The following is a 25,178-nucleotide window of genomic DNA, read 5'->3' on the forward strand; positions in this document are numbered from 1 at the left end:
TGTTTTAGGACGACAACATCGATTAGAGTCAAGGAGTGAAGACCTTCACTCTGTCTGTTCATTTGAATCTCTTCTTCAGATGAACATTTCACAGAATGGGACGAAGAGTACGGCTCGTATTACAGCGTTCAAGGACTCGCATCTCTCCAGGGGTTCAGATTCAGAATCTGAAGCGGAGGAAACATTTACTAATTTGAATTTGTATTATATATAGTTATTTTTATTATTAATTATTTATTACATGTATATTAATTTATTTAAGTTATTTTAGATTAGTTATTCTTATATCCTCGTTAAATTTTAATTTTCATGTGTTTATGTACAATTATTAAAAAATATATCCTCGGGGTAGCCTGATTCCCTAGAGGACGCGTCCCCAGGTGGCGGATAGGGGATTCTCGATGGAGGGTAACACCTCCATAGGGTAGGAGGGAAATAAAATACCTCCCGCGGACCAAAGGCGGAGAAGGTTACTCCGTATCAAACCCCTGCCCTGGGCTTCTCCGACATATTCGGAGTAGGTAGTGGCCGTAGCCGTGCTGCTTGTCTAGGCCGGGGCATGAAGAAGAGACGGCGGCGGATGAACCTGTAAATGACCGTACTGTAAAGTGATAATGGTACAAATATGGTGGGCGCTGAACGCGAGATAGCTGAAGCAATCGGAATCGAGCCACGATCAGCTGCAAGATTTCGCCAACGGCAAAACTATTAAGTGGTAGAAAATACCGCCTGGAGCTCAAATCAGGGTGGAACGTGGGAAAATTTCGGTGCGCTCCATAAAACCTCACTACGAGCCACTCTGAAGGGAGAATTTTCCCTCAAGAGGTACTCCATCCACACCTTGCTCTTGGAAGCGGTGCACTTAGTCAATTCGAGGCCGTTGTTCTAGTCGTGGATCAGACTATGCACGTGGAGCATGGCCGCGGCATATTCACATCTGTTTACCCGGGCCAGGACGGCCGGATTCGAATACAGAGGTACGAACAACGTAGGGGTTGATGCGCCGCCCAGCTACTCGTCTCATCGTAATAACTCCACAGTTATGTGCTCGCACACGAGGGGGACATTGTAAACAAAGTAGCTAGGTAGTTTATAAGAATTTTCCTATAGTTAATAAGAATTATCCTAAGTAGATTTTTATTTTGTATACACGTAGTTCGTAAGTTGTCATATTTTTTGTTTCTTAATAATGAGTCGTAGTTGAGTTTTTGTTAATTTATTTTATATTAAGAATTTATGTTGTTTTGATGATTTATGGTTATTTCATGTATAAATTGTTTTGTCAATTTACCCATTATTTCCTACCTTCCTTCCTATTGGCCAACAAGCCACGCCCCCATCCTCTCGCCTGTACCCATGCGCACCGCTCGAGCGCGTGGCTTTAAAACCACGCGCGCGGCCTGCCATTTTCATTCTACTCAACGATCCCGCACCGTCAACATCTCCGCATACATCGTTCAAGTTCAAACCTTTGAAGATGTCAGAATCAGATTTATTGTTTGTGGAAATCATGGAAATGGACTTCGTCGTGTATGAAACGGCTGGTGTACAAGATGTCGACGTCCACCGATGACGACGTGTGGTGAGAACGCAATGGACCTTTTGGAACTCTGCGCCAGTTCCTTGTAGAAAATGGAAATTTTAGTGTGCCATCCGCGCGCTACATCTGTCGCTGGATTGTGCCACAGGACTGCTATTCGCCTGTGTTCTCGGGCGATACAAGGATGACCATCACTTATTTCATTTGAGGGCGTGATGACTTCGAGCTGAGTGACGATGACGCGCTCTATTCAGCACTCCATGAGCCTTGTGCAGATGAGGCGAAGCAAGGCTCACACTTTGACTTGCATCCTCCAGTTATTTCGATGATTGGAGGCTTCATGTGTTAAGTATTTAAGATTAGGCTTATAATCCGTTACGATTTAGCTGCTGCTGCCCCAAAAAAATATATCCTCGGGGTAGCCTGATTCTAGAGGGTCACCTCGGATAGGGGAATTCTCGATGGGGGTAACACCATCCTCCGCGGACCAAAATACCTCCCGCGGACCAAAAGGCCGGAGAAGGTTACTCGCGCATCCCCGCCCTGGGCTTCGCCCGTATTAGTCCCGTAGTGGCCGTAGCAGTGCTGCTTGTCTAGGGCGGGCATGAAGAAGAGACGGCGGCGGATGAACCTGTAAATGACCGTACTGTAAAGTGATAATGGTACAAATATGGTGGGCGCTGAACGCGAGATAGCTGAAGCGAATCGAGCCACGATCAGCTGCAAGATTTCGCCAACGGCAAAACTATTAAGTGGTAGAAAATACCGCCTGGAGCTCCAAATCAGGGTGGAACGTGGGAAATTTCGGTGCGCTCCATAAAAACCTCACTACGAGCCACTCTGAAGGAGAAATTTTCCCCTCAAGAGGTACTCCATCCACACCTTGCTCTTGGAAGCGGTGCACTTAGTCAATTCGAGGCCGTTGTTCTAGTCGTGGATCAGACTATGCCACGTGGAGCATGCCCCGCGCGCATATTCACATCTGTTTACCCGGGCCCGGACGGCCGGATTCGAATAACAGAGGTACGAACAACGTAGGGGTTGATGCGCCGCCCAGCTACTCGTCTCATCGTAATAACTCCACAGTTATGTGCTCGCACACGAGGGGGACATTGTACAAAGTAGCTAGGTAGTTATAAGAATTTCCTAAGTAGATTGTTTATTTTGTATACACGTAGTTCGTAAGTTGTCATATTTTATGTTCTTAATAATGAGTCGTAGTTGAGTTTTTGTTAATTTATTTTATATTAAGAATTTATGTTGTTTTGATGATTTATGGTTATTTCATGTATAAATTGTTTTGTCAATTTACCCATTATTTCCTACCTTCCTTCCTATTGGCCAACAAGCCACGCCCCCATCCTCTCGCCTGTACCCATGCGCACCGCTCGAGCGCGTGGCTTTAAAACCACGCGCGCGGCCTGCCATTTTCATTCTACTCAACGATCCCGCACCGTCAACATCTCCGCATACATCGTTCAAGTTCAAACCTTTGAAGATGTCAGAATCAGATTTATTGTTTGTGGAAATCATGGAAATGGACTTCGTCGAGGTGATAGAAATCGAGGACGTCGTTCAAGTTTCGACCCAGTCCTCAGATGACGACGTTGTGATCGTGGAGGACGCAATGGACGACGTGGACTCTGTTTCTGTAAGTTTTCTTTTAGAAAATAGAAATTTTAGTGATTATTTATCTGCCGCTACTTACTGTCTGTTGGTAATCATAGAATGTAAAATTTTGATAAATCGCGCATTCGCGTCTCTTCTTTATCTCTCACAAATCAGGATTGTATCCATTAGTCACTTATTTAATTTTTCTTTGTTTTAGGACGACAACATCGACTTAGAGTCAAGGAGTGAAGACCTTCACTCTGTCTGTTCATTTGAATCTTCTTCAGATGAACATTTCACAGATGAGGACGAAGAGTACGCTCGTATTACAGCGTTCAAGGACTCGCATCTCTCCAGGGGTTCAGATTCAGAATCTGAAGCGGAGGAAACATTTACTAATTTGAATTTGTATTATATATAGTTATTTTTATTATTAATTATTTATTACATGTATATTAATTTATTTAAGTTATTTTAGATTAGTTATTCTTATATTCTCGTTAAATTTTAATTTCATGTGTTTATGTACAATTATTAAAAAATATATCCTCGGGGTAGCCTGATTCCCTAGAGGACGCGTCCCCAGGTGGCGGATAGGGGAATTCTCGATGGAGGGTAACACCTCCATAGGGTAGGAGGGAAATAAAATACCTCCCGCGGACCAAAAGGCCGGAGAAGGTTACTCCGTATCAAACCCCTGCCCTGGGCTTCTCCGACATATTCGGAGTAGGTAGTGGCCGTAGCCAGTGCTGCTTGTCTAGGCCGGGGCATGAAGAAGAGACGGCGGCGGATGAACCTGTAAATGACCGTACTGTAAAGTGATAATGGTACAAATATGGTGGGCGCTGAACGCGAGATAGCTGAAGCAATCGAATCGAGCCACGATCAGCTGCAAGATTTCGCCAACGGCAAAACTATTAAGTGGTAGAAAATACCGCCTGGAGCTCCAAATCAGGGTGGAACGTGGGAAATTTCGGTGCGCTCCATAAAAACCTCACTACGAGCCACTCTGAAGGAGAAATTTTCCCCTCAAGAGGTACTCCATCCACACCTTGCTCTTGGAAGCGGTGCACTTAGTCAATTCGAGGCCGTTGTTCTAGTCGTGGATCAGACTATGCCACGTGGAGCATGGCCCCGCGGCATATTCACATCTGTTTACCCGGGCCAGGACGGCCGGATTCGAATAACAGAGGTACGAACAACGTAGGGGTTGATGCGCCGCCCAGCTACTCGTCTCATCGTAATAACTCCACAGTTATGTGCTCGCACACGAGGGGGACATTGTACAAAGTAGCTAGGTAGTTATAAGAATTTTCCTATAGTTATAAGAATTATCCTAAGTAGATTGTTTATTTTGTATACACGTAGTTCGTAAGTTGTCATATTTTATGTTCTTAATAATGAGTCGTAGTTGAGTTTTTGTTAATTTATTTTATATTAAGAATTTATGTTGTTTTGATGATTTATGGTTATTTCATGTATAAATTGTTTTGTCAATTTACCCATTATTTCCTACCTTCCTTCCTATTGGCCAACAAGCCACGCCCCCATCCTCTCGCCTGTACCCATGCGCACCGCTCGAGCGCGTGGCTTTAAAACCACGCGCGCGGCCTGCCATTTTCATTCTACTCAACGATCCCGCACCGTCAACATCTCCGCATACATCGTTCAAGTTCAAACCTTTGAAGATGTCAGAATCAGATTTATTGTTTGTGGAAATCATAGAAATGGACTTCGTCGAGGTGATAGAAATCGAGGACGTCGTTCAAGTTTCGACCCAGTCCTCAGATGACGACGTTGTGATCGTGGAGGACGCAATGGACGACGTGGACTCTGTTTCTGTAAGTTTTCTTTTAGAAAATAGAAATTTTAGTGATTATTTATCTGCCGCTACTTACTGTCTGTTGGTAATCATAGAATGTAAAATTTTGATAAATCGCGCATTCGCGTCTCTTCTTTATCTCTCACAAATCAGGATTGTATCCATTAGTCACTTATTTAATTTTTTCTTTGTTTTAGGACGACAACATCGACTTAGAGTCAAGGAGTGAAGACCTTCACTCTGTCTGTTCATTTGAATCTTCTTCAGATGAACATTTCACAGATGAGGACGAAGAGTACGCTCGTATTACAGCGTTCAAGGACTCGCATCTCTCCAGGGGTTCAGATTCAGAATCTGAAGCGGAGGAAACATTTACTAATTTGAATTTGTATTATATATAGTTATTTTTATTATTAATTATTTATTACATGTATATTAATTTATTTTAGATTAGTTATTCTTATATTCTCGTTAAATTTTAATTTCATGTGTTTATGTACAATTATTAAAAAATATATCCTCGGGGTAGCCTGATTCCCTAGAGGACGCGTCCCCAGGTGGCGGATAGGGGAATTCTCGATGGAGGGTAACACCTCCATAGGGTAGGAGGGAAATAAAATACCTCCCGCGGACCAAAAGGCCGGAGAAGGTTACTCCGTATCAAACCCCTGCCCTGGGCTTCTCCGACATATTCGGAGTAGGTAGTGGCCGTAGCCAGTGCTGCTTGTCTAGGCCGGGGCATGAAGAAGAGACGGCGGCGGATGAACCTGTAAATGACCGTACTGTAAAGTGATAATGGTACAAATATGGTGGGCGCTGAACGCGAGATAGCTGAAGCAATCGAATCGAGCCACGATCAGCTGCAAGATTTCGCCAACGGCAAAACTATTAAGTGGTAGAAAATACCGCCTGGAGCTCCAAATCAGGGTGGAACGTGGGAAATTTCGGTGCGCTCCATAAAAACCTCACTACGAGCCACTCTGAAGGAGAAATTTTCCCCTCAAGAGGTACTCCATCCACACCTTGCTCTTGGAAGCGGTGCACTTAGTCAATTCGAGGCCGTTGTTCTAGTCGTGGATCAGACTATGCCACGTGGAGCATGGCCCCGCGGCATATTCACATCTGTTTACCCGGGCCCGGACGGCCGGATTCGAATAACAGAGGTACGAGCAACGTAGGGGTTGATGCGCCGCCCAGCTACTCGTCTCATCGTAATAACTCCACAATTATGTGCTCGCACACGAGGGGGACATTGTACAAAGTAGCTAGGTAGTTATAAGAATTTTCCTATAGTTATAAGAATTATCCTAAGTAGATTGTTTATTTTGTATACACGTAGTTCGTAAGTTGTCATATTTTATGTTCTTAATAATGAGTCGTAGTTGAGTTTTTGTTAATTTATTTTATATTAAGAATTTATGTTGTTTTGATGATTTATGGTTATTTCATGTATAAATTGTTTTGTCAATTTACCCATTATTTCCTACCTTCCTTCCTATTGGCCAACAAGCCACGCCCCCATCCTCTCGCCTGTACCCATGCGCACCGCTCGAGCGCGTGGCTTTAAAACCACGCGCGCGGCCTGCCATTTTCATTCTACTCAACGATCCCGCACCGTCAACATCTCCGCATACATCGTTCAAGTTCAAACCTTTGAAGATGTCAGAATCAGATTTATTGTTTGTGGAAATCATGGAAATGGACATCGTCGAGGTGATAGAAATCGAGGACGTCGTTCAAGTTTCGACCCAATCCTCAGATGACGACGTTGTGATCGTGGAGGACGCAATAGACGACGTGGACTCTGTTTCTGTAAGTTTTCTTTTAGAAAATAAAAATTTTAGTGATTATTTATCTGCCGCTACTTACTGTCTGTTGGTAATCATAGAATGTAAAATTTTGATAAATCGCGCATTCGCGTCTCTTCTTTATCTCTCACAAATCAGGATTGTATCCATTAGTCACTTATTTAATTTTTTCTTTGTTTTAGGACGACAACATCGACTTAGAGTCAAGGAGTGAAGACCTTCACTCTGTCTGTTCATTTGAATCTTCTTCAGATGAACATTTCACAGATGAGGACGAAGAGTACGCTCGTATTACAGCGTTCAAGGACTCGCATCTCTCCAGGGGTTCAGATTCAGATTCAGAATCTGAAGCGGAGGAAACATTTACTAATTTGAATTTGTATTATATATAGTTATTTTTATTATTAATTATTTATTACATGTATATTAATTTATTTAAGTTATTTTAGATTAGTTATTCTTATATTCTCGTTAAATTTTAATTTCATGTGTTTATGTACAATTATTAAAAAATATATCCTCGGGGTAGCCTGATTCCCTAGAGGACGCGTCCCCAGGTGGCGGATAGGGGAATTCTCGATGGAGGGTAACACCTCCATAGGGTAGGAGGGAAATAAAATACCTCCCGCGGACCAAAAGGCCGGAGAAGGATACTCCGTATCAAACCCCTGCCCTGGGCTTCTCCGACATATTCGGAGTAGTGGCCGTAGCCAGTGCTGCTTGTCTAGGCCGGGGCATGAAGAAGAGACGGCGGCGGATGAACCTGTAAATGACCGTACTGTAAAGTGATAATGGTACAAATATGGTGGGCGCTGAACGCGAGATAGCTGAAGCAATTGAATCGAGCCACGATCAGCTGCAAGATTTCGCCAACGGCAAAACTATTAAGTGGTAGAAAATACCGCCTGGAGCTCCAAATCAGGGTGGAACGTGGGAAATTTCGGTGCGCTCCATAAAAACCTCACTACGAGCCACTCTGAAGGAGAAATTTTCCCCTCAAGAGGTACTCCATCCACACCTTGCTCTTGGAAGCGGTGCACTTAGTCAATTCGAGGCCGTTGTTCTAGTCGTGGATCAGACTATGCCACGTGGAGCATGGCCCCGCGGCATATTCACATCTGTTTACCCGGGCCAGGACGGCCGGATTCGAATAACAGAGGTACGAACAACGTAGGGGTTGATGCGCCGCCCAGCTACTCGTCTCATCGTAATAACTCCACAGTTATGTGCTCGCACACGAGGGGGACATTGTACAAAGTAGCTAGGTAGTTATAAGAATTTTCCTATAGTTATAAGAATTATCCTAAGTAGATTGTTTATTTTGTATACACGTAGTTCGTAAGTTGTCATATTTTATGTTCTTAATAATGAGTCGTAGTTGAGTTTTTGTTAATTTATTTTATATTAAGAATTTATGTTGTTTTGATGATTTATTGTTATTTCATGTATAAATTGTTTTGTCAATTTACCCATTATTTCCAACCTTCCTTCCTATTGGCCAACAAGCCACGCCCCCATCCTCTCGCCTGTACCCATGCGCACCGCTCGAGCGCGTGGCTTTAAAACCACGCGCGCGGCCTGCCATTTTCATTCTACTCAACGATCCCGCACCGTCAACATCTCCGCATACATCGTTCAAGTTCAAACCTTTGAAGATGTCAGAATCATATATATAGGGGAATTCTCGATGGAGGGTAACACCTCCATAGGGTAGGAGGGAAATAAAATACCTCCCGCGGACCAAAAGGCCGGAGAAGGATACTCCGTATCAAACCCCTTCCCTGGGCTTCTCCGACATATTCGGAGTAGTGGCCGTAGCCAGTGCTGCTTGTCTAGGCCGGGTCATGAAGAAGAGACGGCGGCGGATGAACCTGTAAATGACCGTACTGTAAAGTGATAATGGTACAAACATGGTGGGCGCTGAACGCGAGATAGCTGAAGCAATTGAATCGAGCCACGATCAGCTGCAAGATTTCGCCAACGGCAAAACTATTAAGTGGTAGAAAATACCGCCTGGAGCTCCAAATCAGGGTGGAACGTGGGAAATTTCGGTGCGCTCCATAAAAACCTCACTACGAGCCACTCTGAAGGAGAAATTTCCCCTCAAGAGGTACTCCATTCCTTGCTCTTGGAAGCGGAGCACTTAGTCAATTCGAGGCCCCTGACGCCGGTGAACCCCATCCTCGAAGAAGCGGCACTGACCCCCAACCACTTCTTAATTGGGAGGTCAAATGGGCTAGCACCGTTTGGTATGTTCACAGACAAACAGATTACTCCCAAGTCATGGAAGGCCGCGCAAGCGATGACTGATGCGTTTTGGACACGATGGATGGATGACAGAAAACCGGATTACCTTGAAGAAGCGCCAAAGTTCAATTTTTCCATTAGTTGCATTAAAAACATTCATCGCAAATTTCACTACTCTAAACTCAACGGTTGTAATTTCGAGGTTTTATCCCTATTTATTCTAGAAGTCCAGCTACTTACATACCAAATTTACTATGAGTAACAAATATACTCTCTCAGTCTCAGTTACAAACTTTTGCATTAACAATACTAGAGTTTACCCGCGGCTTCGCACGCTTAAACTATTTAAACTATTTGATTTGTTAGTTACAATTGAAATTCCGGGATTTTGAAAAAATCTCCAGGGAATTCCCAAAATTGAGATCGTGGTCTTTATTTATCGGTTGTGTTAAGAACAACTGTAAAAATGTAATGACTCTAAACCTAGCGGTCGAAATTTTAGGATTTTATCCCTATCCCATGGGAATATCGGGATAAAAAGTAGCCTATGTGTTATTCCGGACGCCCATCTATCTACTTACCAAATTTCATTTAAATGCGTCCAGCCGTTTTTGCGTGAAGGAGTAACAAACATATACACACATACACACACACACACACACACACACACACACACACACACACACACACACACACACACACACACCATTTATAATATAAGTAGGATTAGTAGGATAATATCCATATTATGTATTACTAAATACGGCTAGGTTGCGTCGTTCTGTTTTGGAGTTCGAGATCCTAATCTATATACGAGTATTCATCTTCGTCCAGTGGCTAGAGACAACGTTGTACTTATTTAGTGTGAAAGAAACAAAATTCCAAATTCAAAAATCATAATTGGATTCTCGAATTAGAATCGGCAGCGATCCGCGATATCGAACGTAGCAGTTCGGTAATTAACGAAGTTGAGTTCCATTTACGAATTTACGGCTCCCGCCGTAATCGGGCCGGTGTCATTGGATGGCGATAAGCGCTCGTCCGATTGGTCGATGGGCCGTAACTTCGTTCGAAATACGAACTTTGGGATTTACGGCAGCGCGACCGTTATGGATTCGACCCAATTTGCTGGGGTCCGGGATGAATTGAAATCGCATTTTTTTCGAGCCGTTTAAGACTTCATAATAGGACCCTTCCTTGTATTCAATATGCGGGATTTTTCGCTAGGGCGAGTAGATAGGTACACCTAGTACTTCAGTAAGCTCTTAGTGATTGAAAAAAAGTCGAAAGCTTCCATCTATTATATTATACATATACATCAGTTAGACGCTCACGTGGCATTAATTCAGTCCATCATATCATTCTAGTCAGAACGTTGACAGAATATCTGTGAAACCCTCTCAGACTGACGGAATGATGGTCTGAACAAATGAAAATTAAATATTTACAAAAATATTCATCGATCCGTTGGGAGTGAAAAAAAAAACAGAATGATGGACTAAATAAAGTGACGCCAGAATGAGCTGGTAACCAATGTCAAGTTTAATGTGGATATTTCTTACATTGCAGGGCTTATAGAAAATAATGCACCTTATTTTTTTTTTTCATCTCTCCTGTTTGGAAAGTTTAATTTTCATGGGTAGATAGCCGGGTGGAAAATTGCGCTTTCGTTTCTAGGGTGGAAAGTATATTTTTTTAAATTTTTCGATTAGCCACGGAGTCGAAGATAATTGAGTCACGTCAATGACACTTTTTTCACGTTTCGGCATGTCCATCTAGATGTACGTCGTGACCAAGGAGCTTATATACAACACTGGAGGTTGAACGCCGAACATCCGTTTGAAACAAGAAATTTGATCTTTATTACGTCACGAACATATTCCATCTCTTTCTTTAGTTACGTTAAGAAAGAGATGGAAGTCATTCGTGAAATGTGAAAGAAAGAGATGGAATATATAAATAAGTTATAAACGTCGAACTTCTTTGTTCGGCGTTCAACCTCCAGTTTTGTATATAAGCTCCTTGATCGTCGTGACCAACTCGATTTTTTTTATATTCGGCCGTGGCAAAGTGGCCAGTAGGGCTACTACGAAACTCGAAGTTCGTGTCGTGCGGTCCCTTACACTTATTCTGTTTAATACGAGAGCGAGAGGGACGGTACGATACGAACTTCGAGTTTCGTAGTAGACCTGCTGGTCGAAAAGGTACCGTTGGAGGTTGAATATAAGTGAATTCAATTTATTATTATTCTCTTTTTTTTGTAGTAGGTATTTTACTTTCCTCACAGTCGAAATGAAAAGTAGAGTGCCTAACTCGGGTGAAACTATCCATTTCCCCTCGACCTATTGGCGCTCTCTCTTCGTTCGAGCGCCAGAAATATCTCGGGTGAAATCAGTCACTTTCCACCCTTGGTTATCAATCTACTATTTCATGGGTAGATAGCCGGGTGGAAAATTGCGTTTTCATCTCTAGGGTGAAAGGTTTTTTTTTTTTAATTTTTCGAGTAGCCTCGGAGTCGGAGATAATTGAGTCACGTCAATGACACTTTTTTCACGTTTCGGCATGTCCATCTAGATGCACGTCGTGACCAAGGACCTTATATACAACACTGGACGTTGAACGCCGAACATACGTTTGAAACAAGAAATTTGATCTTTATTACGTCACGAACATATTCCATCTCTTTCTTTAGTTAGGTTAAGAAAGAGATGGAATATATAAATAAGTAATAAAGGTCAAACTTCTTCGTTCAGCGTTTGACCTCCAGTTTTGTATATAATATATTAATTTTTTTATAGTCGGCCGTGGCAAGTGGCCAGTCGAAAAGGTACCGTTGGAGCTTGGATATAAGTAAAATCAATTTATTATTATCCTCATTTTTTTTGCTAGTATTTTACTTTCCTCACAGTCGAAATGAAAAGTAGTGTCTAACTCGGGTGAAATTACCCATTTCCCCTCGAACTATTAGAAATATCTCGGGTGAAATGGGTCACTTTCCACCCTTGGTTATCAATCTACTATTAATTTGAATGCTGGCACTATAAATTGTACCTACTTACGAACTTTTGCACATGCTGAGTGGAGGCCTTTTTGGTGTCCTGTCCTGTCACTACGCAACTTAGTGTTTATTATTAGTTTTAGTGTTTTAGACGACCAGATGGCCTAGTGGTTAGAGAACCTGACTACGAAGCTTGAGGTCCCGGGTTCGATTCCCGTGTCGGGGCAGATATTTGTATGAAAAATACGAATGTTTGTTCTCGGGTCTTGGGTGTTTAATATGTATTTAAGTATGTATCTATATCTATATAATTATATTTATCCGTTGCTTAGTACCCATAACACAAGCTTTGCTAAGCTTACTTTGGGACTAGGTCAATTGGTGTTAATTGTCTCGTGATATTTATTTATTTATTTATTTTAGTCCTTAATGTATGGTGGTGGTACTGAGGTGGAACCAAATAAATCTTTCTTTCTTACTCTCTTTCCTTTGTAGGCTCAAGAGCGTTAGATAAGGTTAACTAATTTAATTACTACCTATACCTAATTGAACGTAACTTATTAGTAAAATTAATTTGATGAATAATTTCATACTAACAACAAAATTACGTCCTACTGAGGGTTTCGTAGTACGTATTAATGACACCACCAATCTAAATTACCTCTGTAACGGTTATCTAACTGCGTGGTATCTAAGCCTACTAACTACCCATTAAGCCGATTGTAGTTTGTGATTTTAACTGGCCGTTAATTTAAACGCTGGCCATAACCGTCCGTTAGGCGACGATTCGTAAATTCAAAATTGGAAAGGCTTCATCAATTCGCGCGGCAAGTTGCCGAACGCTATTGATTACGTTAACGTTAGTTGAGACGCACGAGTATTTGAAAGTAGCGTTTTTTTACATAAAATTAATTAAACGACGATTTGAATGTCACGGCATGAGGATTTGATGCTGTATGATGCAGATGCATGGAGCTAAACTGTTTTACTATTTATCAAAAATATTTTTTAATACATTCGACTTTGCAATAAATAACTTAACAGTTAGCATGTACATGTAAACTTACAACTTTTTTAGTAACACACCGAGAAAAAAGCGAATTTTAAAAGCCCAGTGCGTTGCACCATACGGACCAAGCGTTAACGAACCTAATATACGCGCGTTCGCGTTGATTTTCGAAATACGCCACTCGATTGTTTGTAAAAGGCAATATTTTAATTGGACAGCCCGTTTATTAATACGGTCTCCGCAATCCTGTTACGGTGTTTCGATTTAACAACATTGATTGTGATACTTCGGTAAATAAGACCGTTTTTTTTTATTCGGCTGGATGGCAAACGAGCAGAGAAATGAAACACGAGTTTATGTTCAATTTTTTTTCTTTTAGGCTAGTTTTATTTCATTTACAACTTCTTCGTGGAATACTAAAAATTATCTAATTTTGAATTCTCTATTTTTTTAGAAATGGAACATTCATATTCTCTCACTGTAATCAAAACGTAGAAGGGTAAGGCTCACTAGCGTTTTGCCCGCCCGTTCCAGTGTGTTATGAATATTGATGCATACGAACGATGGCCCGTTTCTACTAATATAAGGATGAATACTTCACTTCAAAGAGAAACTACTTGTATCAGAAGTTGATGCAAATAGTTATCGTATGCATCAATATTCATAACACACTGGAACAGGCGGGCAAAACGTTCGTGAGCCTTACCCAAAAAAGTTTTTAAACACAATTTGCTTCGTAGACTAATGCACTAAGCTCTAGCTCAATTTGACCAACTTAATGGTTCGAATCTCTTGAGCTTAGACGGCGTCGATTCATTTCGATGCCGTCCCGGGTACGGATAGTAATTATAATAGAACGGTGCTGTTGCTACTTGGAGCTGCTAACTTACTTAACGTATGAGAACCCTGTGGGAATTGGGTAGATAAGGTTTTCAAAAGATATTTTCACTTCTCATGCTCGTGAGCTTCGTATTTATGCTGGATCTAGACGAAATAAAATGACTTTTTATCCTCTAGGTGGGTCCCGAACGAATATTGAGTAGGCCCTGCCTGTAGAACGACACACGAACCGGCCTTTAATCATATTGGTAACGGTTCAATTTCCTAGAGGCGGGTCCCGAGATTGTAAACTTTTATTAAATGGATCGTAGCATAGGCAACTTTGGGAACCACTGCTCTAGTGCATAAAGTAAAATCGTCATCTAAGACCAAGGCAACCAACCAGGTGCCAACATCCACAAACAAAAAGTTTCTTTATAATAATATGTTTTGAATATTTTTTTATTTATATTAGTCAAATAATCAATCAAATCAATCCAAAGAAAACAATAAAACTAAAAATTTATTAATTATATAGCAATGCATGATAAATAAAAGGTATCTAGTAAGTGAACAAATTGTTTCCACTCTTGCTATTTTAATTTCCTCTCAATCGAACTGAAAAGTAGAATGTAAAACTCTAGCATCAAACCCATTTTCCCCTCGACGTGTCTATTCATCCTCGCCGAACCAGCTCGGGTGCCTGTTTCACCACCTATTGATTAATTTTAACTGACGAAATGTGAAGCCGTCTCCGTCTATTTGAACAAAACAAACAGAGAAGGCATCACATTTATCCGTCAAATAAATTTAATCAATGGATGGTGAAATAGGGGGTTAGTCTCGAGGGGGTTAGTTTAAAAAAATCGTACGTCCATACAAATTAGAGAACAAACATCTCTCTCTCTTTCATACCTTGAGATCTCCCGCTGCGCGGCGTGCAGCTTGGCCGCGAGACGGGCGGCGTCGGTCTCCGCGGCGCGCGCCCGCGCCTCCCAGTCGCCGCGCGCGCGCCGCTCGCGCTCCGCATCGCTCCGCGCCGCTCCCTCGCGCTGTAACAACAGAGACAACACCATCAGCATCATCACAATCTTCGGTTTTCGTGGAGCAACTGTACTACAAATAATAACTGGCTTCTAATCTTGATGGTAGTTGTATTAGCATACTGGTTTGTATTGGAGGGATCTTGCACCATTTACTTTTTCAAAATTGGTGTGCGAAATTGTATTTAAAATCTCCAAAGAGTTATACGACGAAAGAAAAGCTTTCAAAGCAATTCAATGGGATGTGTGAAGTTCCCAATCCACACTGGACCCACGTGAAAATTACGGTTCAAGCCCCTTCAAGTATGCTTAGTGTATTTTCCCGTTCACAAAATACGCGTTCGCGTTAAAATCTCAATTTGTATGAAAACACGGACAGCGCCTCTAGCGGAAAGTTTGCGCAACAACTTTTGTGAGTGTAGGTTTGCTACGTAAACTATTTCGTCCTCTTAGCGTAACGGAAACGGGTGACGACGCCGCACCGTGGACATGTGGCGGCTACGTATCGAAGATCGAACGTTCGATTTACGTCTTCGAATAGTAAACGAATGTTTTGTGAAAGCGCTACACTAGAGGCACAGAATTATGAGCAACCAATGGGACGTAAATAAACTGGCATGTTGATTTAATTTCAGACGCAAATATCAAAGGAAAATCTTCCTTTCCGCGTGAAAAAATTAACAGAAATCATAAAAAAAAACCAAAGGCATTATTTTCAGATTATAAAACTTAGTAGAATAATTTTGTCGCTGCATTTTTGTACTTCAACGTCTAAGTAGGTACAACGAACTAGAGCCTTTAATCCAATGCTATAAAACCTAAACTCAGCGATCCCCTTCTAAAACGTTTTTACCCGTGCGTTTGACGTTTCCTATCGTGAAATCGGATACGGGCCCCGTCCGATCCGATCTGTCTCACGCATCCGACCGACCTAAGATAAAATATTAATTTAAAAAATATCTCGGCAAAAGGTTTTATGGGTAGTAAAACCAGTCGATAATAGAGAAAAGATAGAGTAAAAAAAATTGCAGATAATTTTATAACTTGCCAATGTCATGCTATGTATAAAAAGTTGCTGGCCAGTTAGAATAAAGTAGGGTGTATTTTATGTATGACTTGTATGTACCAAGTAACTATAACTAATCTCAAACCAGCCGTGAAATCTTTTGGTTGAAGAAATTTACATAAGCGAAGAATCGAGAGCTGATTTCACATTGATAATCATTCGTTATGGTAAATTAGCACAAACGACACATACCTAAGTAGTATTTTTGTGTATTCTATCTAGAAATTTATTTACATATTTACAGTAGTCTGCGTCATTCTAGCTTCTTCGTCTAAATTATTTCTCAGAAAGTGGATGTCTTAGTAGGTTTAGTACTTACCGTGAGAAATGATTGTATTAAGTACTTTAAAATTATATTTTTCATTCATTCCTCAATCAGGCGATTAACATTAACAACTTTCTCAAAAAATCAGTAGAGATAGGTAAGTAGGTACTTAATCAATTTGTAAAAGTTTCAATATTTCGATACTGTAACCATTTTCATTTCTTTTGAAATTTACTTTCGAATATCACTCGGTAAGTATATACCTGCTAGTGAGGAAAAGTGAAATTAGTTTTAAGTTTAGAATTAACATACGTTCCACGTAGCAGTTAAAGTCCAATATCGGGTTAAGTGAACGTAAATATTTACGATTTTCGCAAGTAACCTGCAGTTTTAGTGAGGTTATAGCTGCGATCTTATCTTGGATGAGGGGATGGTCCAAATAACAAGCGATAGGCGACAGGAAGTGATCAAATCGATCAAAGTTAACTATATCGATATCGTTGAAACAGATCATTTTAGACTTCAAATTATTTTTCATGTAATAATTAAACCCGCTTTTAGCTGTTTTGAAATAAATAGTCAATTGAGTTGGCAAACAAATGACGTCACAGCCCACTAATTGCCGTACTGTTTTGGCAGCAGAAAGTATGAAGAAGAAGAAAAAGGCACGAGAGCACGCGGTAGGTCACTCATGCGTTGATCGGACCAAGTTAAAACGACGCTCAACGGTCCACTCCACAAATGTTCGAGAACGGGTGCAGTGCGGGAGGAATGGCGATGGATCTTGAAGCTTACCACACCACCCCTGATGTGAAGACCACGACCACTCTACCAAGAGTGTGACGACGAAGAAGAAGAGAAAAAGAAAGTATATAGATTTATCGGTCTTGGGTCTTGGATGTTTAATATGTATTTAAGTATGTATTTATCTATATAAGTATGGTTGCCTAGTGTAGTACAAGCTTTGCTTAGTTTTAGGTCAATTCTGTCCTCGGTGCCGTTACTTTATTCTTCCTTGTTTAACTTGTTATACTTAGCCTAAACCGAATAAAGATAGTTTGACTTTGTCATTTTATAGCTAACAATGAGCTTATCCATCCTACTCTTGATAACAATACCGTCCATCGCTTCAACTTTTCGCTACCTTTCGTGACATAAGCCTCCTTAAGTTTGTTCGTAGCTAAACTTTGATGAAGTTTTAATTGAAAATTAGCCTTGCCCGTATCTTACCGGCACCAGTTCGTTTGGCCCGGCAGACCGGTAAATGAACTAAATTAAAACCAAAAGTATTTTGATGGTAAGCAAGTAACACTTTGCAATTTTCAATTTATTTCAAAAATTCTTATTTCGCTAGGCTAGATCATTTTGAATAACAAACAAAAAACTGTTACTTCAGTTTAAGTGGAAAATAAAAGTAAGTAACACGTTAAGTAGGTACCTAAGTAACGACCAGATGGCCTAGTGGTTAGAGAACTTGACTACGAAGCTTCCGGGTTCGATTCCCGTGTCGGGACAGATATTTGTATGAGAAATACGAATGTTTGTTCTCGGGTCTTGGGTGTTTAATATGTATTTAAGTATGTATATAATATAAAGCTATCTATATAATTAAAAGCTTACTTTGGGACTAGGTCAATTGGTGTGAATTGTCCCGTGATATTTATTTATTTATTTTAAGTAAGTTATAAGTATGTGCGTCACGTGATCATGGTGCTTGCAACTGTGCCGAAATAGCAGGCTTCTCTAAAATCAAGGTACGCGGAACAAAGCCCGAAGTTAAATCATAAAATTGGAAAATAAAATATACAAAATAAATAAGTAGTTACTTTTTCCCTTTCTCTTTAACTTAATAGAATCGAAATAAAAAAATACTAAATATTAAGTAAAGGGTATAGATTCTACATGTTTTTCTAAATATCCGTTTACTGAACTTATATGAACTTTTGGCAACAAGGAGAAAAAAAATATACAAAAAAAAATACTATAGGTAGATGGATACCAGGATAACAGAAAATCATAGCGTATTATTGAAAGAATCTTAGCTCAGTCCCCAAGTACATCCCTCCACTCAAATGTTGACAGAAATAATCTCGAACGTCAAGAGTCCTTCCCGGGACTTCTATTTCTGTCCAGGAATTATTCTTAAATAGGAACGTATCGCAGCACTTAGTTTAAGTGTTGGGTTTCATGATTTGTCATTACCATTTGTTATTTGTTCTTTGTATGTTGACGATAAATCATTTGTTGTTGGGGGAGATTTTGTTCTATTCTCTTTAGGAATCTTGAAATGTTAAGTTAATAAATGGCACGCATGTGCATTGTTGTAACGGGCTTATTTCGTCTCAGTGATTATGATCTTTACACATTATTTGTACTGGTAAAATACATTTTTAAATCAGTTACGTCATCTCCGCAAAAAAAGAAAACTAATACCTAGTTACCTACTTGAAATGATGAATAGAAAAAAAACGTCGTTTGTTTGAAATAATTTACTATACTTTATTACAGTCAGAGTACTTTATTACAGTCTTGTGCATGACGGTTCGAGGCTGTACAAAACTCAGATGACTGCTGTCAAAAACAATAAAAAACACAAGTTATGCTTTAGTGTCTAATGAAACAGACCAACCGGTTAGGTACACGTCACGTTAAGCATTTTAGATTTTTTTGTTTATTTTTTCTCAAAAACCCTTTATCATGTATTAAGTCGTCATCTTCAAATTCAAATTAACTCCCTCAATAGCCCATAAACAAAATATTACATCGGCATTTCGTTAAGCGTAAATAAAACGAAACGCGTTCGATTCGACTATTTCCGTGCGTTTCCGGCCGCGGTCGGCTCGGGATCAACTTGACGTGTTATTTTAGATGAAACTCTATGAGTGGACGTGTTTTTCTATTAAATAAACATTAAGGACTTACTGGTTCCGTGTAGCGTCGCATTTAGATGGATTCGTAATAAAATGTGTTTATTTAGTTGCCCGCGCGGAAATAACGTATTTTGTAAGATTAAAACGTTCTTTAGTTGAAGCTGTATTGTGTAACTTGTTTTTGATATTATATAATTAAGGAATAATGGGAAGAAGATACATGTGAACCCTTTTTTAGCCTGTAGTAACGTCCCATTGCTGGGAAAAGGCCTCTTCCAATGGATATCCAACCCAGTCTATCTAGACAAACACAGAAAGGAGAGAGGATTAGTTCCTGATTCGCCGGATTCTTGTTTCGTCGGATTCTTGCATGTTTTGTTGTTGCACAATAGAACATGTAGCGAAAATACAAACTGAGACATGGATGCACAGAAAAACCAGAAAAAGAGCACTGGAAATCGAACCCAGGTCCTCAGCATTCCGAGCTGCGTGCTATAACCCCTACACCACTGCTGGACAGGAATCTAGACACGAATTTTTCCTATGCATACATATCTCGGGTTACTTATTTCTACTTTGCTACTTAAGCAGCAGCACTAGTGACATCTATGTTGCGTCGACAGACACATTTGGAGTTGAAATAAAAAATACAAAAATACTCTAAAAAACCAATCATAATAGAACATGTCTTAAGTTTTCTAGAAATCGGTTATAAACATTTATATTTTTAAGGAAATAGCATGGAAAATTTTCCAGGAAAAATAACACCTTAGTTCTCAATAATATGATTCAAGCCACAAGATTTCCATAGTCTCCGACGAAACAAATATCCGACGAATCGGGAACTAAATCGGACAAAGGACAGCTGGAGCTTGCGTCCGGTCACTCCAACCGCCTTGGCCATAAACCTTTATTAAAAAAAAGACATTCATTGAGATACGTTGCATAATAATAATTGTTTGTTTGGATCTTCCGCTACAATAATGTATCACAACAAGATCCAACCCATAAGTCATTTAGTTACCTATTAATCAGTTCCCTACAGATAATCTCGCTTTTCTTTGAGCTTAAGCTGAAATACTTATAATAATTTTACTGAAAATAGCCTTTTCCCATATACCATTTATGTTCAAGACCGCCATTTATAAATGCTTCTTCTCATACAATAACTGAGAATATCACTAAAACGTTGTACCACCAATTTCCGCCCCCTACTCAAGACCCAACCGCCATAAACGCCGAACCAATAGCTCTAACACCTGTCAACGTGTCAGCTGTCAAGTTGACAGTTGACGTTTCTGTAAGGGTGCCTCTTGAGTTGAACAAACATTTGCTTTGTGAATAGTCTGGAGTTGCCTTGTTAAGTAAAATGACAAATAATATATTAAGGAAAGTGTATATTTTTTATACCGTAAGCAGAGGCCTTCTGATATAAACTCGGAGTCGCAATCGCTTTCACCAATCTTTTCTGTCTAATCGTCATCATCATCTCAGCCTATATCCCACATTGCTGGGCACAGGCCTCCTCTCAGAATGAAAGGGCTTGGGCTGTAGTTCTTACGCGGGCCCAGTACGGATTGGGAATTTCACACATACCATTGAATTGCTTCGCAGGTTTGTGCAGGTTTCCTCGCGATGTTTTCCTTCACCTCGTAAAGCTCGTGGTAAATTTCAAAAGTAGTGTTCTGCCTAATGTTACAGCGTAAAGGTAGAAAGAGTTGGTGAATGTGATCGCAAGCTACTTATTGCGTGGTAGGCAAAATAGCCTCAGGTCATTTGATGGTAAGCGACCACCGCCGCTACCTATGCTAGGTCTATGTTGGGGGAGGCCTGTTGTCCAACAGTGGACGTCCTACGGCTGATGATGATGATGATTGTTTTCGCAGTACAAAGGAAAAAAGGAACAATTTGTTTTACATAAATAAATTGCACAATTTCAGCTCTCCGATATCCAATCAATGACTGATAAACACCAAGTAGTCCCAAAAAAATAATTAGGTGTAAATAAAAAACATTGAAAAAAAAGAGACTCTATTTAGGGTTGTTACACAATAAAGATATTAGGAGTCTCGGAAAAAATATAAACAAAGAAAACAATGATAATGTGTTTTTAAGTATTGCGAATGTCACCGGCAACGTTAATGAAACGTGGCTCGTGATTGATGATCCTACGAAATATCAAAGAGAACGCTTTATATTACAATAAAACACCGGTCGATTGCTAGTCGGACTCGAGGATCGAGGGTTCTGTACATCTCCAGAAATCAATCTGACAAGGTCTACGTACAGACGCTAAGAATAAAAATAAGACGACGACAGACGACATTTAACTTGCAAGATTTGATTACCGACATACGGATATGAACTAAATAAAAACTTGTAGAAAGGTAATCGTGATTTTACATATCGAAAAGTATAATTGTTTTGATCCAAAATACATTTTAGTCATGTCATGGCTATCATACAACGCGTAAAGAACATGACTGTATCTGATCCTCGGTTCTGATTTCACATTCATTAGTCATTCATGTTATCAGGTTATTAATTGAACTGCTCTGATTTTGTCTAAATGGTACTTCAATAAAATTATGTACCCATAAAAATATTTCCGAAATAGAGCTCCATGCGTTTATTTTCAAGTCGGACTTAATGTAATGTTTGTCATTATTTTTGTTAGTTAAATATATTTTTTCCCGACAAAACCGTTAATTTTTCAGAAAGTTTTAAATGGTCTGTCTGTAGAACTATAAGTTAGGTTAGGGTTGTTTCATAATAATTCTGAACAATTAATGAATTCAACGAAAGAAAAAAAAGAGTTATTAAAAACAACAGATTATGACTTTTAACAATTCTTATGCGAGACAGTATGGACACGATTTTTACATTATACTCTTAGCTTGTATTTTTTTCTACCCGCTTCAGTTATGTATAAATCTTATTGCGTCCATAAAGAAAATTAACTTGAAGCTGAACTTGCTCGTAGTAAGAAAAAATGGCTGACTCTCCCCTCTGAAGCAAAATCGGGAAAAAAGTCAGTAAAATACTTTTTCAAGGCCCCTTAATTCGTCAGCAAACGTCGATATTAGCGACTTCCCTGTGACCTGCAGGGTTTGCTGAGTCACAGTACATTGACTTAAAACAGTATGGTAAAACAGTCATGTTGTGTCCAACTTCTAGTGCGAGCGGAGCGAACTCCGTACGGACTTACTTATAGTTTAACGTACTGTCACTTGCATTAATATCTGCCACAGCGGAGCTTGCAAGAATATCTGACACGTTATTTATTATTATTATTTTATGTTGACATACTGTTTCTTGGGATTAGTAATTGGATAGTGCAAGGATTTTAATTTAATAATGTATAAGAATCAATGTAATTACTTTAGATCCTACATAATATAGTCGTTAAGATAAATTGTATGTCGTATTGACATGTTACAGAGAAACGTATATATAAGTCATAACACCTGTGTATTGTATTACCTGTAACATACAATAAACACTTGACTTTGACGTCCTTAACCATCTTTAGAAATAAACTCGCATCAGATATTTAGCTACGCATTTATAACTTCTAGGTTTAACTTATATTACGGGTAGGTCTTGATTTTATAAAATTCTAGTCTCGTCGAACTAGTTATTGACAATTGGCAGCAATTTTATAGGTTAAACTACAGCAGTAAACTTTGATACCTACCGATTATTTTGGATAGACCATCATCATCATATCAGCCGTAGGACTTGGACATAGGCCCAAAGTTGCGTCTAAAAGACGAAACGTCACAACATCCCTTCTCTTACTGTTGAAATCTGTGTGCCGCGTTTATCTCAGTTTGTTTAGGCGTTAGGTATTAGAATAAACCCCATCCAAAGGGTGTTCATAGGGGTGAGCTCGCAAATAAATAGTGTTGCCAAATATTTGCCAGATCCTGCAAATCATCCGCTTAGCATACTGTTTTTGATGTAAATTTGTCTTTGTTTTGATTTAGAGCTGCCTAAAAACACACAATATAATATAACGCGTGAGTATGACACATCAGTAGGTATAAATTTCTGTTCGCCTATCTTTAAGTTTTCCTTTCCTGTTTAGGTTAGCTTGAAAAGATCCCTTTTAGGGATAAGTTCGCCTTTGTACTCTTTTGTTTTGTTGTTTTCTTTTTGTATTTTGTATTTTATGTACAATAAAGTATTTACATACATACATACATATCACTCTGGTAGGTTTGCACGTTAATAGTCTAGGTCAGGAATGGGGAAATAGCGGCCCGCGGGCCAGGTCAAGCCCGCGACAAGATTTAATCCGGCCCGCGATCAAAACCCGTCATCTAAGTTAAATCGGTCCGCGATAAACAATATTCAAATATTTCATATAATCTGTGAGCAAGTATTTTCTTCAATGAATCTTCGCAAAAACAAATTAAGGAACAGGATGTCTGACCATCATCTCGAGTGTATTTTACGACTTACTTTAAGTAACTTGGTGCCTAAATTCGACGCTTTAATTAATGAACAGTCAAAATTTCATATTTCACACCGACCCAGCACATTAAAACAATAAATTTATTATAGATACTTACATGACTTATTTTTGTTGTTACTTGATTAGAATGAAATTTATTAAATAAACGCTCCCTGGTCCGCGGAAATTTTGTAATTGTTGTATATGGCCCATCTGTAAATCTATTTCCCCATCCCTGGTCTAGGTAAATGAACTTTTGATAATGGAAAACTTGTTGTTTCTTTAAAAAATATGGCTCTGTCCGTTAGAGGACAATTTTGCCAGTGTCTAGTAGTATTTGCCGTTGTACGGTAAAAAAATTCTAGAAAACGAAATATGAGAGGTAATGGTGGATCAATGGAAAACTTTAGTGCAGAAAAAACTTCAGTATATTTAAAAAATAGCGAATCTACGGAAATTAAACTAAACAGATAAATTATTCTAATCAATTTTTGTAAAAAAAAACATAAACTGTTAAATCTATAATGTAAAACTGCGAAAACCTTCAACAACTTATAAAAACCGTCATCAAAACTTTTCAAAAACGGACAGTCATCGGCATAAACCCAATTATGTACCCTTTTTGTATCGCAAACAATCGATCACACACGCGAGCGATGACGTCACCAAACAAAGCGCCGCGATTGGTCAAAACGCCGGCACGTGACCGGCACGCGTCAATTTTCCCGCCAAATTAGAACCTTTCCCTACTAAATTGCGCTCAATGTCAAACATTAGGAGGAGTTGAAAAGAAAATTTGCATACTTTTCGCAACGAGCGCACTTTGGTGTTCCAAATAGGTATTTAGAGGGTTAATTGTAATAATTTCAGTTCACTGCTTTGTTAATTGCGTTGAATTCGTGATTATAAAAGTGCTTATTTTCAGCCTTAATGTTTAACAGCACTCTCGAAGAACACCTTTACCAATTTTTTCTTTATTTATGCGCATTTTTAACAAGTATTTTGATAATGAAAATTCTGAATAAAAACTCATTCCACAAAACCTAGTGCTTCCCAAACGCTAACTTCATTTTCTTCGTTTATTTTTGGAACGCAAACTTAGCTATTATTAGACCACAATGCGAATAGGGACGTGTTATTACGTCAAAATTAATGTCAACTGTCAGATCTTTCAATGCTACTCACATCACAGTCTAATTACGATTTTATTTCAAATCCAAATAACAATATGTACTAAGCTAATAATAAGATACACAAAATCTCCTAGCATCACAATAAGCCAAAATCAATCACTATCTCCCATTGGACCCCCATCCTGAATCACACATTAGACTTTCGGGTTCTATAAGGATTATTGATATAAATAATTCAATAAGCAATTATGTATGTCACTGTACAGGGCCGGTCACCCCATGGTAATCTGCTTACTTAAATCCAATATGGCTATCGGGAATTTCGAAGTAAAAAGGGAAGCCATATTGAAACTATTCAATGCTTTTAAACACATGGATTTGAAAATTTTGGCAAAAGGTCACACTGTTAATTTTGACATTAGAGATGCCGAGATAGACGCCTAGTAAAAAATCGAAGAAGGAACAACACTATAATAGAGACAGACGTA

General features: G+C 39.5%; 3 protein-coding genes across 8 annotated transcripts in view; 2 read left to right on the plus strand and 1 right to left on the minus strand.

The window, feature by feature from the left end:
* Window positions 1-25,178, minus strand: part of LOC141428332 (uncharacterized) — a 609,788-nt gene that overhangs the window by 198,286 nt on the left and 386,324 nt on the right. For all 6 annotated transcript variants that reach the window (XM_074088283.1, XM_074088284.1, XM_074088282.1 and 3 more), the window contains one exon: window positions 14,770-14,906. In XM_074088283.1, the coding sequence (XP_073944384.1) occupies window positions 14,770-14,906 (137 nt within the window). The remainder of the gene's footprint in view (window positions 1-14,769; window positions 14,907-25,178) is intronic.
* Window positions 2,700-5,389, plus strand: LOC141428331 (uncharacterized). The gene is made up of 3 exons (XM_074088280.1): window positions 2,700-3,191; window positions 3,369-4,992; window positions 5,171-5,389. The coding sequence occupies exons 2-3, from the start codon at window positions 4,840-4,842 to the stop codon at window positions 5,372-5,374; spliced, it is 357 nt and encodes a 118-aa protein (XP_073944381.1). The 5' UTR covers window positions 2,700-3,191; window positions 3,369-4,839; the 3' UTR covers window positions 5,375-5,389.
* On the plus strand, window positions 5,462-7,173 carry LOC141427687 (uncharacterized). The gene is made up of 2 exons (XM_074087282.1): window positions 5,462-6,785; window positions 6,964-7,173. Exons 1-2 carry the CDS (start codon window positions 6,633-6,635, stop codon window positions 7,171-7,173), a joined length of 363 nt encoding a protein of 120 aa, XP_073943383.1. The 5' UTR covers window positions 5,462-6,632.

This window comes from Choristoneura fumiferana, chromosome 5 (genome assembly GCF_025370935.1).
Source record: "Choristoneura fumiferana chromosome 5, NRCan_CFum_1, whole genome shotgun sequence".
Taxonomy (NCBI): Eukaryota; Metazoa; Arthropoda; class Insecta; order Lepidoptera; family Tortricidae; genus Choristoneura; species Choristoneura fumiferana.